The 15,095-nt window shown below is 41.4% G+C and overlaps 2 protein-coding genes across 2 annotated transcripts in view; one reads left to right on the forward strand and one right to left on the reverse strand.

The window, feature by feature from the left end:
* LOC311222318 (multidrug resistance-associated protein 1-like) overlaps nucleotides 1–1,326 on the forward strand; it is a 35,205-nt gene extending 33,879 nt beyond the window's left edge. Inside the window, exons 27-28 of the mRNA XM_084306552.1 lie at nucleotides 261–455; nucleotides 956–1,326. Of these exons, the coding sequence (XP_084162678.1) occupies nucleotides 261–455; nucleotides 956–1,067 (307 nt within the window). The 3' untranslated portion in view covers nucleotides 1,068–1,326. The remainder of the gene's footprint in view (nucleotides 1–260; nucleotides 456–955) is intronic.
* Nucleotides 1,327–3,893: 2,567 nt separating this feature from the next.
* HSPA13 (heat shock protein family A (Hsp70) member 13) lies at nucleotides 3,894–11,245 on the reverse strand. Its single transcript, XM_084282738.1, has 5 exons — nucleotides 11,207–11,245; nucleotides 10,640–10,980; nucleotides 9,583–9,796; nucleotides 8,874–9,041; nucleotides 3,894–7,361 (listed from the first exon to the last, which is right to left on the reverse strand). The coding sequence occupies exons 1-5, from the start codon at nucleotides 11,229–11,231 to the stop codon at nucleotides 6,691–6,693; spliced, it is 1,419 nt and encodes a 472-aa protein (XP_084138864.1). The 5' UTR covers nucleotides 11,232–11,245; the 3' UTR covers nucleotides 3,894–6,690.
* Nucleotides 11,246–15,095: the final 3,850 nt, after the last annotated feature.

Consider the following 15,095-nt stretch of genomic DNA (forward strand, 5'->3'; position numbering starts at 1 on the left):
CAGTATGATACGAGTATCAAAGTTTAGGGCAAGACTAGCTTTAAAAGTTGCACCTGAGCTACTACTTGCCAAAACTTCCAAAAGAAGGAGAAAATGTTTCTCCAGTGTTGTTGAGGACGACAGAACAGATAGGCTCCATGCTAGTTCCAGCTTTATGTCCATGGTATCTGCTCCAATGTCTGGGGATAAGTAGTGAGGAAACATCCATCTCCCCTTCCTCGAAGTGCCTGACCTGACCTTCTCAACTGTATTTTTAACAGTATTGGCCAGAGACAGCTGGTCTGTCTGGCTCGTGTTTTGCTACGAAAGGCAAAGATCCTGATCCTCGATGAAGCAACAGCTTCTGTTGACATGGAAACAGATAACTTGGTGCAGTCCACTATCAAAAGAGAATTTTATAACTGCACAATATTAACTATAGCACACAGGTTACACACAGTCATGGATTCAGAGAGGTAAGTTTTGATATGCCATTTTAAAAAGAGATGTCTTTTTTTAATTACATGTCTTCAGACCTACAAAATTTTACTCTAGCACTTTTTACCTTGGATTGTACTGATACTAAGGTATCACAAAAGACTTGCTGTCAATATTAATTAAATATTGATTGTGTTCTGCTTCCCCACTGTAATTACAGAATGATTTTTTTTCCTAATTAAATGCATGTATAAGCTACTGTTGTGACCACTTCTCTAGAAAAAAAAAGGGAGTACACTGTAGAATTTTTACCAACTTTTTTTTTTCTTTTTCTTTAAACCAAACAGGCAAACATTCTCTTTTCAAAAGGATTTCTTAATATAGGCATTCCTAGCTTGAGAAACCAATGAGTTACCTAGTGCAATGATACTTCTTGCAAATGAGAGTTTCAGTTAATATGTATTTGTTGTAGGGCTGGAAAATATGGTTGAATAGCACTTTTTTTTTCTCCTGTAATCTTCATGCTTTCATATTGTAGAGTGCTTGTTCTGGATGCAGGAAGGATTCTAGAATATGATACACCAAATAATTTGTTACAACGGAAGGGTGCCTTTTCTGAAATGGTTGCAGAGGCTGGAATAACAAGATAAAGAAAACTAAAGAAGATAGGAATTCCTTATACTGGTAAACACTCAAAAGATATGTGGCATTCCTAATGTTATGAAATAATTAACTTCCTTGTAAGCTCTTAACAACATTTCTTTTTACTACAACTACAATCTGTATATATTGATCAGGTTTCTGAAATTAATTTTGTTTTTATACAAATCACATTTTTCGTCATCTTGGCACTGGACCAACATAATGCAGCAATAATTTTCATGGTGTATTTTATATATTGTACTAGTAAAGGTGGATTTAAAATAAATCTTGCTGTTCACAGTGTTTTAATAAAGAATTAGTGCTTAATTAAATTGCTTGAATGTTATCCCCATTTAGTTAATACATCTTTATATGATTGTGAACATATAAAAACTCAGGTTTGCTTATTGTATGAACAGAGAGGCAAATCTCCCTTGTTGCTGGTTTTTAGGACATACATATTTATTTGCTTCGGTAATAGCAAATAATTTTGCTATAATTTTGGTAATAATTTTATTTGCTTATACTTTGGTAATTCTTGCGGCAACAAACTTGCCATTTTAAGTTGATTTTTATGTTGACTGTGATTTTGAACAAAATGAAAAACAATTTCAAACAGCTGAAAAACATGTAAACATAATTGAACATTACAAAACCAGATTGTGAAAGAATCCCATGAAAATGGGGTCAGGCGCAGCTATTTGCTAGTAGATCTTAATGCAAACCTCAATACTACTTAAAGCTGCACAAAAGGTTATGCATACCTAAAGTGTCAGTTAACCATGCCTGTGTTTCCGTAGGCCTTTTTTACTACACATCCTAAGACTCTTCAAATTGAATAGCAACAGTGGGGAGGAGTGGGTTAAAAGCAGAAGAGGATGGGATGAGACCTGCAAACTGGTGAGGAGGATTGAAAACATGCTCAAGTGAACCTTGCAGCTGTGATGACAAAGCCTGGAGAGTAGGAAAACACATCTCATACCTACTGCTGTTAATCCTGTGTGTTTGACAAGCAGCGCATCCACATACAGATAACACGGGTGTTTGGTAGACTCAGAGACCCTGTCGGACATGCTTGAGCTCCCTGCCTTGGGACAGAGATCAAAGCACAGTGGTAAACTACGCCTGTGTGAACCCTTGATACATAAATAGACGTCAGTAGTAGGCCTGTGATCCTCTAGCATGGGCTGAGTTTAGCGGTGCCTTCATCCCTGGGTGTGCACCTCTGCCCAGGTGCTGCTTTGGGGATCCCCTGTGGCTGCCCAGGTAACATAAACATACTCTTTGCATTTCAGCCCTGGGTCTGTGGGCATCCCTGGTGTCGGCTGGTGCTGACTCACACCACCACCTGCAAACTTGGGTTTGCTTACTTCAACAGGTGAGGAGAAAGGAGGGAGACTTTCTGAAGAGATTTCCTCAGAGATGTGGTTCTACTACAGTGAAGGTAAAAAAAACAAACAAACAAAAAAAACTGCTCTATGCTTTCCTGACAGCAAAATAAAACAAAATCTCAAAATCTTCCTATATTTAAGACAGTACTGCTTAGTTTAATTGGCTACAAAACACAACTAAATATACTCTCCTAATAGCTTTCTGCAAGCTGTAGTATAATGATTTTAGAACCCATTAGGAACAACCCAAACCAGGTAATTACAGTTTTCTGACAGTTCTAGAGAGATAAAGTTTCTCAGGAGAGAGAACAGCTGTTTGCTTTTCATCTTCTTTTCCTCTTTTCTCCACCTGAGGCCAGCAGTGGCTTTCCCATAGAGCAGAACCCTCCATCCAAATATTTAATTTCTTTCACCACAACATTTAAAGTGCCCTGGGCAGGCTCTTCTTGGGTCCTCATTTCTTATTCACCTTCATACCTCCCACCAAATCCATCCTTTCCTAGAAGAATCGGAGGAGGAACTGGAAATGACCAAAGTGGGTGCTATTTGTCAACGGGTAAGCATATTTTAGGCTTTATGCTAGCATAGGTAAAAACTTTAGCACTCAGAGACCAACTCCTTTTACAAGGTGCACAGAAAATAGTCTGAGGGCTTGCATCAGTGTGTGGTAATTTTACTCAGGTGGAGAGATTTCTATACTTACTGGTGGGCTGGTATTTGGAGAAAGCTGCAGAAAGAATAATTGTTAAATCTGAGAGAAAAAAGCTTTAGGGTAGACAGGAAAAGTTGATTTGCAGCAGGAGCATCACCCAGGGTCTGCAATCTCTACTGTCACAGCAAGTCGGATGTCAAAGACAGAAATTAACTTTAATAAATGAAGAAGGAGCACGTGGCTCTGGTGGACGTTCCCTGGGTCCAGCCTGCAGCTGCTGACCAACACAGGGAAGGTCTGTTCCTGCCCCGTGTCCTGTGATCAAGGAGGCAAAATCCAAGGAGCATAAGAGTAAGAGTGGTGGGAGCTGCTGCCACTCCCACAGGAGCAAGGTCATCATCACTGCTTGGCCCCCTCTTTCCCTTCAATTAGGGTTTTGTGACTTATTAGCATTTCTGCATCCCTCCCAGTCACTCCTTGCTTTTCCTTGTACCAACATGCAATATTTTTTTCTCAGTTCTGTTCATCCACCCAAAATTGTAGCTTCAGGAGCCAGAGATTTTTCCTTCCCACCCCAGTTCCTAATATTCTACTGCATCTCTTCTTAGAAATTTCTTAGAAATGATCTGTCACTCCAGGCTGTAGAAACCCCTTGACAAAGTGGAAGATTATAATCTTATCCTCTAAGCTCCAAAGGAATTCAAGGAAGAAATATAGAAACAGTGCTGTTAAAATATTTCCCCGATCAATTGAGACAACAGATTGAAAGGACAGAAAATGCTTTTAATAAAAACATTTTAAAAGGTTACTTATAAAATGCATTTCATCATCTGCACTTAGAAACAGGAACATACAATTAGTGAGGCATCTTGCACTTTCAGAATGTCAACTCACAACACAAGCTTCTAGCTATATAGATTTGTTACACATCTAACACCACAGGCAACCATAGTCAGACTTCAAGGACAGTTTGTAGAAAAATTTCAGCCGTCAAATACCAAGTTGTTTAAACAGAGACTTTTGCTAAGCAATATGTGTACATACCTGGAAGTGTCCGTTTAGTACAGTGTTCTACTTATCTAAAATGTGATGGTTTGTGCCAGAATACAGTACTAAGATCAAATAAATAACTTGACCACAGAATTCAGAAGACAGTTATCTAATAAATAAGGATGCATTGTGAGATATCCAATGTACAGTAACTTATTTACTAAAAAAAGTATATTGAAATCTGAACAAATAAATACCCTTTTGTGAATTTTTCACAAGTAAACAACATCCCCTTCCCTTGCGATTCCCAGATTAACACCAAAGGTTGCTTTTAATTATTAAACTCCTCCATACTAAAGGATTATGCTAAAGAAAAAAAATAATTTATTTGCATGTAAGAGCTTAACAGTTTGAAGTTACTCCCACACTTCTCCGTAACTTGTCCAGAAATTGCAAAAATAATTTTAGCTCAATTGCAACATTTCAATGCACTGTATAAAATGAACAGCTGCATAAAGAACAACAAAATTACTGAACACCTACTAGAACTCCAGTACACTTTGACATGAATTTTTAGCAGGATAGAAAAAAGGCCACAATGACTCCAAGTATTTTGGAATATATGCTGAATTATGTATATACACATGTATGTCTGCAACGCAAAGGCCCCAAACAGCAACTGCATGTGAGAACTGTACTGTATATTGGCATTCATCCATGATTTCACTGAAGAGACTTCAACTCAAGAGTTTTAGTTATGCTCACCATCCCTTAGCACCCATTTTCTTTAATAAATGTATTCAAAAGAAAATTCATACAGTATCACATTAGTGTGATGTCCCATACAGATGTAAAGGCAGGGTCATTCTCAAATAGATAGAATGAAAGAAAAAAATCCTCAAGAATTCACTTTGGTTTTCAACCCAGTGAAGTTAAACAGATGTTAGCAATATTGTGAGAGCCTTCTGTGGATTTAAATAATACTGAAGGAATTGTTGCATGCAACTAAGATTCAATTTAAGCAGTTTTTAATAGGATTACTTCAAATATATGTTTAGAGTATAGCTATTCAAACAGTTGCATCCGCATAATTGAGAAGGCAGTGCTGTAGATCAGGTCTACTGCCAGGAGAACAATAAACCTATCTTAAAATGGTTATAGTTAAGCTGTAGATCTATAAGCCCCACAGTTTATATCTTGGCACACTTAACACAATTATTTTTGAAGCATTAAAAAATCCTTAGATCACCTGTTACTAGACCTTACCTGATTAAGACTGTGTTGATGGATGAAGAGACAAGTCTTACCTGAATGAAGTGTTTTCACTGCAGAGTTCTAAACATAAATTCATCTGGCCCTTTCAGTATTAACTCTCCATGAAAAGCAGAACTGTCACCAAGTTTTTGTATCAACTTTGTTTTCTTCCACATGAGTTTGCTAGATAGGTGGGTGGCAAAGTATTTGCCGCTACCTTAAATCCTGAGTTATAGGCTCTGCTTCCTTCCCAAAAGAACAGCTACAATCTCTAATCTACCTTCAGTTTAGAGGGGGGATATGACAAAACTTAAATCAGAGATACAATCTATCCAAAGTATAAAATTGGATGAATTTGCACTTACTAAAGGAACTAGACGTCATCCACATCGTCCCTTCTGCCCCACGCTTTCTCTCTGACAACAGCACAGCTGGGAGGTATTCAAGGGGAAAAGACATCACACATCAGGAAGTGTGCAACAATAAAATTCATATTGGTCATATTTAAGGGAATATATACAGATGTAACTTTAAGATGACTAAAAATAAAATTCTACAATTTTCAAATAAGATGGGGAGAGGTATAAAGAGTTGATGATATGCACTTGTTCCCTGTTGAGAACGTAAGTGGTATGACAGCAGCAACTATGTGTTAACCATCATGAACAGATCACGAAGTTAGCCCTTGGATACACACTAAGTAACTGTACATTAGCAAGAGCTAAATTTCTTAGCTTGGCGTGACAAACATCAGGCAATAACTTGCCACTTGATTTCAGTAATACCATTATGCTGTTATAAACAGCAGAAGAATCAACTGAATGCATAAATCTCATTCAAGCTGCAACATGCCTTTGAGCATTTAGGAACCTTTCTAAAATGACTCAATTTAATAAATAGATTTAAGCTCAAGACTACTAGTGCTATGTGCATTAACACTGCTTCACATTCTTCCAAGGTAAATATACTTGATGTGGGAACACCTACAACATAATGCCATGTTAATTCTAAGCTTTGGTCACATTCTCTTTATATTTAATTTTTCAAACACCAGTTCAGGATTTGCTAATAAAATTTAGCAAGAAGATGTGGGTCTTATTCATCATTAGCATTTTCATCCTACATCCAGTGTACAAGTGAACACAGGACACTTCCGAATTTTGAAAACCACACGTACCTTTAAAGTAACATCTAGTTTTAACACAGGCATCCAGCAGCATGAACTGGAAGTGATTAAAAAAAATGAGTATTATATGGCTAAGATTAGGCTCTGCTGCCAGTCAAATAAGTACGCACCATCAGGGTATGCTTTTGGAGAGACGGAATGCAATGGGAAAGAGTTTCTTAATTAAAATTAGTCTTCCGTAAATGCTTATTAGGAATTTCTATAGCACTGACTTGGAGAGGCCAGGACCCACCAACAATTCCTGCTTGGATAGCTACACCCATTACAACTGCTAAATCAGGGTCTACAGAGGTGTTAGGTTCCTTCCCAAAGAAATCCCGAATAACTTTGCGTATTTTAGGAATCCGGGTGGAGCCCCCAACTAACACAATTTCATCCACTTCGGCTTTGTGTAGGTGGCCTTCCTTCAACACTTGTTCAATGGGCACAAGAATCTTCTCAAAAAGGTCCTCATTCAATACTTCAAATAGTTTCCTAGAGATTTCTCTTTCAAACACAACTTTGACAAAGTTGTTTTCTCCATTTGAAGCATCTCCAAGATCTTCCAGGTCTTTTGTTTTCTGTGAAGGCTTGCCTTTATGAACAACATTTTGTTTTACCTCACCTTCTGGAAGTTCTTTTGTAAGCTTCGTTTCTGGCATAGTCAACAACACCCTAAACGTAGATGCCTCATGAACTGTCAAATTTAATTTAACTGCTTCCACAGCTTGTCTGAGGCGATGTATTTCTTCTTTTCTTGATGGCAGAGAACCATATTTTTGATGGAGCTGATCATATAAATGCTGCATCAACCTCTGATTAAAATCCTGTCCTCCAAGTTTGTTGTTACCTAAAACATCAGAACAGAGAGCAGACACATCACCTTCTAAACTTCAGCAAGCAGCATGCGTCTTCTTGTACCGGGAGATGGTACTCAAGGGCTAAAACAATGATACTAAGACCGTAAGCACTGAGCAAGAGCTCAGAGAACTGGGGAAATAGGCATAATTAATGTTCTACTGAAGAATACATGATGGATAATCATTTCCAGGTTTTTTATTTATCAGCTACTTTGGAATCTATCCCTGTCAACATTTTTCCCTGGAACTGCCCTGTTAAGCTGTAACAGGAAAAAACAAAACAAAACAAAGTTGTTATCTCAATGGGAGTGTTCTCTGCAGACATAAATACGTAACAAAAAAAGTCTGTAGCTAGTTGCCTGTCACTGAAGTGCAGCATCTCACAGCAAATTGTTTTCCCAGCTAAAATTCCCAGAGTGTTTTAATTTCTCTGCTCCAAATTGTCTTTTCTATTAGCAGCTACCAGAGTGCAGCATTACAGGAGTTAGTTCGAACATTTTCAAGTTACTCAGTGGCTTTATGCATTCACATGAAAAACAAGGTACTATTAAAGTAGATGGATATACTCTGAAAAAAGCAGAAAAATGATGAAATGCAAACAGTGAGCTTCAAGCTCTATTTACAGGTATATCTTACATTAGCCTTCAGAGAGAGAGAACTACTCTGTATAGCCAGTTTCATTCTGAAAGTTTCACATAATAACTCACATAATTTCACGTAATTGTTCATGCTTTCCATTAAACAGATTTTTAAAAATACCCTGCCAGTTTTCATCTATGTTGAACAGTATTCCCAACGTTTCCACCTCCTTTTTATGATTGAAAAGAGGAATTCACTTAATGGACATCCATCCAAATGAATCAGAATGAAGTAGCTGAGTACTTTTTGTTGTTCCACTCTTACTGGACAGAGCTGCAGCTGACATTAAAACTTATTCCAGGCAACACTGAAAGTAGCACTGCATCTCCGACCTGTCTGAATCCAGGTCACCCACTAAGCAGTTGCCTAGTCACTCCAGTTTTACTAAATATTGCTTGTTTCCAGAACTCTTTGCCAAGTGACAAATCATTTTGGCATATATGTATTAAAAATGCTTCTAGGTTAACAGAACACAGTTTCCAAAGCCTACACAACCACGCTGGAGCTAATTGCAAAACAAGGACATTCCAAAGTACCTATCAACAATTCAGTAAACACCCTCGGCTCAGACAAAGGTAACAGAAAGCTTTAGAACAGAGCAGTTGTCATATACAGCAGCACTTGTACTAGTAGGCACAAAAATCAACAGCTACAGATAAAACTAATCCACAATGATTAGTGGCCAGCTAAAAACTGAATCTCTCTTAACTGGTGAAAGCAGTTGTAAACCTAGTTTTATGTGAAGGGCAGTTGAGAACTCTTTGTGAGAGTGCTATGTTTTAAATAACTTCCCTATTGGTGACTTCTGGTGCAGCCTTCTCTTCTTCCCACTACCCCCTGAGAAAGTAAAGCATTTTTCTCACCTGCCATGGCTCGCGTGAGGAACATCCCTCCCTGCTTGTTCAACAGAGACACATCCAAAGTTCCTCCACCCAAATCCACCACCAGAACGTTAAACACATCAGCTTTGTGCAGTCCATAAGCCATAGCTGCAGCTGTGGGTTCGTTGATTACTCTCAAGATTTCTAGCCCTAAAAAGTGCAAAGCAACAGTCACAGACTTTAAAAAAAAAAAAAAAAAAAAAAAAAGTAGTTTTCACATCACAGCATTTGCCATTAGCTATTTTGAACTAAACTTAAGCGAAACACGAAGGTAAAACAGTTTCTATCAAGTATTATTGCTTAGAAAACTCTTTTCCTTATTTAAGCCTAACTACTTCAGTGTCACGATGAATGCATGAATCACGATCTGCCCAAACACGTTTTCTCCATTCTAAGATTTATTTCAGAACCTTTTATTTGTGTATAAGTTATGTCCAAGGGTGCTCTGTATATTCTATTTATAGATTACCAAAAATACTATTTTCCTTAAGTAAAATTAGTTCTTCTAGCTACCTGTATTTGCATTAGTCTACTGCATCTGTTGGTACTCAAGAGCTCTCTGCTATTCCTCACAATTGCTAGCAGTCATTAAAAAACAAGAACAAAAAAACACAGCCTTTACTGTTAGTGAAATAAATCTGAAGATAACCTTAAGGCTCCACAAAAGAAAGTGCTGCGATAGAGACATCACCTGCAAGGTTAGCTGCCTTAACAGTAGCATTCCGTTGCCTTTCATCAAACTCTGCTGGCACAGAGATGACTGCCTTCGAAATGGGCATGCCAAGATGGTCTTCTGCCATTCTCTTCAATTTCAGTAGCAGCTGAGAGCCAATATGCTCTGGAGTGACATGAAAGGTTTCGTTAGTTGTCACAGAAAATTCAGCTGATCCACCATTGTTGAAAATCTAGGAGGAAAGAGCAACACAGCCCATTGGTAACGTTTATTCTTTGATTGTGAGTACTATGCAAAACCTGCAACATAAGGGGTCGGAGTACTGAGTACCGACAACTCCTTTGACCAGGTAAGATGCACTAAAAAAAGTTAAGACTTAGCAACTACATCATCAACTTTAATGTTATGTGACACAACAACACCTTCAGTGATGAAAGTAATGCTTTTTTTAATCATTAAATTTACTCTACTGATAAACCTGCCCACAAGTTCTTTGTTGCAAAAGGAAGCAAGCAGGCTGGTATTGGAACTGTTCTTAACAAGAATACAGACTGTTTGCAGTAGCTGAAACGTAGTCTCTTTACAGAAAATACTTCACCATAGCACCATCCTAAATGGATACAATTTTTTTTTTTTTTTTTTTTTTTTAAGATACCAGCTCTCAAAATCTGTTGCTTGTCAATTTAGCACTAAGAAGTACTAGGGAAAAATGCACTGGGTCAGAAAATATGTTGACTTTTAGACTTCTTTTTCCCCCTTTTTTATCTCAGAGCAAAATGAAGCTTCATTAAAGAACAGAACTTCATGCTGAAGTTTGTACTTTAAAACAAAGGGTTGGAAAGTTACCCAGGAACACATTTCGTAGTAGAGGACAGGGTCCCATCAGCTCTCATGCAGCAGTACGCAACATACCCTGAGAAGGGAGGAGTAAACGCTGGTGGAAGTCTTACTGTTTCCAGGCCTATCAGATTTCGCCAAATGGCTCAGGGTCAGAGAACCTGGCCACCCGTTGGTTACTGACGGGAGTTTTGTACCTATTGCTGCTTGCAGAGAAGCGATGAAGACGGCTACTTACCTTAAACGGATACCTACTGCTTTCGCTCTCCAGTTCTTCCGAAGTGAACACCTTCCCGATGAATCTCTTGGCGTCGTATATGGTGTTCTGGGGGTTCGAATCCGCCAGCTCCAGCCCGTCGTACCCCACGCGCACGCCGCTGCCGGTGAAGGCCACCACGCTGGGGATGCTGTGGCGCCCGTTCCCGTCCGCTATCACCTTCACCTGCCCCGTGCCGGGCAGAAAGACGCCGACGGAGCAGTACGTCGTGCCCAGATCGACCCCGATTACTTTGGGCGTGGGCATCGGCAGGTACTGCTGGGCGAGGTACCCGGCCAGCAGCAGCGCCAGCACGGCCGAGCCTGGGGCAGCGGGGGGGAAACAACAGCGCGGGGTGAGCGCCCAGGCCGGGCCGCCACACGCCGCGCCCCACGCCCCCAGCTCTGCTAGTTAGTTACGTACTACTTCATTTATTTATCATTACCAGATTTACTCACAGCCCCCCGGGAGCACTCCCCAGCGCCCCGCACCCCTCCCGCGAGGCGCCAAACCCAGCCCGGCCCCGGCCCGGCCCGGCCCGGCCCGTACCCAGCACCGCCATCTGCCCCGCCATCGCTGCCTGCCGCTCAGCGCCGACTGCTGACGGGTCCTTCCGGGCCGCGCCGCACGCCGGGACTTGTGGTCCGCGCGGCTCGCCCGCCCCGCCGATATGTACCTGCTGTCCCGCGCGGGGGAACTACAGCTCCCAGGAGGCGCTGCGGCGCGCCTCCTTCCGGCCGATGGGAGCTGCCTCTGCTCGGCGGCAGCGGAGGGGAGGAGCGAGGAGCTAGCGGGGGCGGCCCCGCCCGCGCATGCGCGTCCCGGCTGCAGGAGCAGTTGGCGCCTGACCCTGCTGCTCGCCCCATCCCTGGCGCCCCCAGGCATGGGGAGATGCAGAACCTGCACCGGTCCCCAGGTGCTTACGAAGCACAGGCTGCTTCTGCGTACCAACAGTGACACCACTTCACAGCAAAAAGCACACACACCCCGTGTTTATTGCCAGCACCGTCATAGTGTCACAGCTTGCTCTGTGCATGTGAAGGTGGAAACTCCTTGGTGAGGGAGGCGAAAGCTAACCCGCCTCGGTGATGCATGGCCTGGCTGGTTTTCTAGTTACATATCTAATGGCTTTTCCAGGCATTGGAGTTGCAGACCTCAGTCACACCTGTTTAAGTGGCACCGTTGTGAAAGTGGTCGTTCTGGGGTTATTTAAGAGGGGGAAAACTTGTGAAGGTCGCTCACAGCGTTTCTTTGCTCATATGACAATAGATGGCACTTCGTATTTCTTGCAACTGCCAATGGTAAGCAGGCAAAATGAATGGATTTAGTGAAAACGGCATATGCTGAAACTGGGGGTTGCTGATAATTTTGATATTTGGTAGTAAGCAGTGCCTTAGTACATAGGGACCATCTGAAATCTCCCACTTCTGAAGGCTGATATGGACAGATGTTTGTTAAAAATACTGTGACAAAACCTCATTTTGGAGATTTCATCCTTTCTAAAGCATAGGCCGGGCTTCGTTGTTATCCTCAAGGTTAAAACTGAGAGGCATTGGGATCACTTGAGCAGGTACATGCTGAAGGACAGAATTCACACATCCTCAGCCACAGAGCTTCCATCCCATTTGTTCAGAGTAAAGCTGCCCGTTCAATGCAGCGTGTCAGTAAAGCTTCCCTACCTACTCCAGCTCCCCAGAGGCCTCTCTGATCCCTGCAGAATTACACAGCACAGGCCACCTGCCTGGGAGTCAAACCAAGGAGAGCCTCGTTGCTCACTGCAGCAAGCATATTGCACCAGAAACTTCTTCAGGAGACACCTTCCTCCTTGTAGCTGTTTTCAGCTTTTGTGTAATTGAAGGCTGAATCCAGCCTTCAAATTTACTTTGTAGTCCCTTGACTGCGACATTTGATCGTCAGCACTAGTGCTCAGACAAAGTCCCAAAGTGCCTCATTTTTCTCCTACATATTTTCCATGGCATATCAGGGCCTGCTCATGGATATTTCTACATGTACAGAAAGATGCCTGACTTCTCATGCATCTGCAAAATAGGCAGAAATAGTCCTAAAGGGTTTGTGTTTGTTTTCTGGGGCAACAAAGAAAGAGAAACAAAGGCAGGCCTGTTTGTTTGTTTGATTGTTTCTAAAATGTTATATTTTAGCCATATCCCTGTAATGGAAGGAAGGTACTGCCTGTACCTCAGTTTTTGACATACTCACCTGAAAATGGGCAATACAAGCTCAGACCCCTACAACTCCTTTTAAAAAGCCTGTCACTGTGATAAAGCTAGCTTCCCTGGATGTGGCAGAATTAGGGTGGATGAGGCTCTATGGTGACTTGCACTACTACAACTGAACACTCTCTGGTGTATTTGCTGATTTGGTTGTCCGTGGGGGCTCTGCTGCTGCACAGATAAATTCTTGGTGACCACGCATCTGGCCCTCAACATTACCTGCCACTGATTTGAGCAGAAGGTAGACATGTAACTACCCACCTCAGGGCCAAGTGCCTGCTTATGCTTATTAGTACATCTATTCACTCTGATAGTAAGCTTTTTAAAGCATTTCAAAAGGTTTGGGGGCATTAATTTCCTTCAAGGGGATAATGGTTTTCCCCGGTGCTTTGATAGGTGGAGGTAAACCTGTTTATATCTACAAGTAGCTTGAGGGAGAGAATTATTCTTACGATGTATGAGCAGAGGTTGGTTTGACAACAGTCTCCCATCAGATAGGAACAGGTATCTGCAGGAAAAACAAAACAAAACAAAACAAAACAAAACAAAACAAAACAAAAGAAAACTGTTACACTGGGGAGCATTGCTGAAAACATAAACCTGTGATGTGTTAAACACAGTTCAAGTACTCATTGTGAGTGGAATCAAATAAAGCTTGTTTTCATTTCTAGAATGTTTTGCATCAGCTTTATTCCTGCACCTTGAGAAAAGGGAATTGAGTTTGCAAAGCATCCTCTTTTCTGCTGTTGCACAGAACAGTGCTTCCTCTTCCTAGGGTTGACTCAGCAAGTGCTTTCTTCACTGCCTAAAATCATTCTCAAGCCAGTGTCCAAAACCAAAACACGGGGTGCTGGGGTATGATCAAAACACGGTTTGATCCCAGGAGCACAGTATGATCAAGCTGTGTGTTCCCACTGTGAAGCAGGAAAGGGAAGAGGGATTTGGATCCACTTTACAGGTAGCCAATGTTTCCTTGAGAAAGGAGACAAGTTATTTAAATGCTAAAATCTGAAATAACTTTTTTTTTTTTTTCTTACTTAAGTAAAAGTGGGTTCTTAGCCTTGGTGCAATCACATAAGTAAAATTACAGAAAAGCAGAGAACTTCACTGATGGCTCCTCTACCTAATTAAAACATCGATTTTCTCCTGCTGTATCTGGTTGGGAAAGGGAAGGCTTTCACTAATGTCCAGTCTTCCTGTGACAGACAGTTCAATGCCAGGTAGTTGGAAGAGAAGTATAACCTTCAATTGAGATGCAAAAGTTTCCATTTAAATTCCCGAGTATAGCTAAAAGATTTCTTGCTCCTGCTGCCCGGCTGTTGTGAAGGAGGTGTGCGGGGAATCCTTAATTAGTTAGGAACCAGCTCTCCAGCTGGAGGTACCACAAGTTGCTTAGGGCTACTCGGAGATCAATAGCCAAAAAGAGGAGTGAGACAATGGCGCCAAGCTTCCAGCAGATGTCCCTGCTATGCAATAATGCTTTTTATATTTGACAGTAACCCGCAGATTCATATAAAGCATATTAACCTTTTGCAGTCGTTACCCAAATTCTTGTAAAGGCATAAGTCATGGAGATGGTGCCTCATTTTTCAGTGTAGTTTGTTTAATTCTCTTAACATCTCAATTTCACTGAACCCTTGTGAAATCATGTTGAGGTTAACAATGAAATTATTATTTCCCCTTTCATTAACACAGTTGCAGTGATAACAGTGTAATGTAACCCAGTAGCTGTCCAGTCTACAAGTGAGACGAGATTTTCACACGTCTCTCTCCCACTTCGCTACTTGAATTTCAGTTGGTCTGCACACTGGTAATGGCTTGCTATGGCATGAAAAAAATGCAGAGACCCATTTTATTTAAGGGACAAGACAGGCTTGGCCTGATAACTGCGAGCTTCTCTTTTTGCTTCACCACAGTGCTGTTCAGGGCCAACATTGCAAGGCTACCAGCTGAATGACTGCCAAGAGATCAGCGGTGTGGTCCCCAGCCACCAGCAGCCTGGTTTAGGGGGCCTGAATCTTGGCGTGGATTCATGTTGAGGTCTGGAGCAAATCACTCAGCTTCTGCTCGGCTCAGGTATCCTGTGCAGAAGCAGGGATGGCCATACCGCAGCGACTCCCAGGGTGGCAGGAAAATTGATTGCTTGTACAACAGTTTGGTGGAAGCAAAGTGCTGCAAAGTACAACCTGGAGAAGAAGAAGGAGGAT

The sequence above is a fragment of the Netta rufina genome (assembly GCF_964035555.1).
Source record: "Netta rufina genome assembly, chromosome: 1".
NCBI classification, from domain to species: domain Eukaryota; kingdom Metazoa; phylum Chordata; class Aves; order Anseriformes; family Anatidae; genus Netta; species Netta rufina.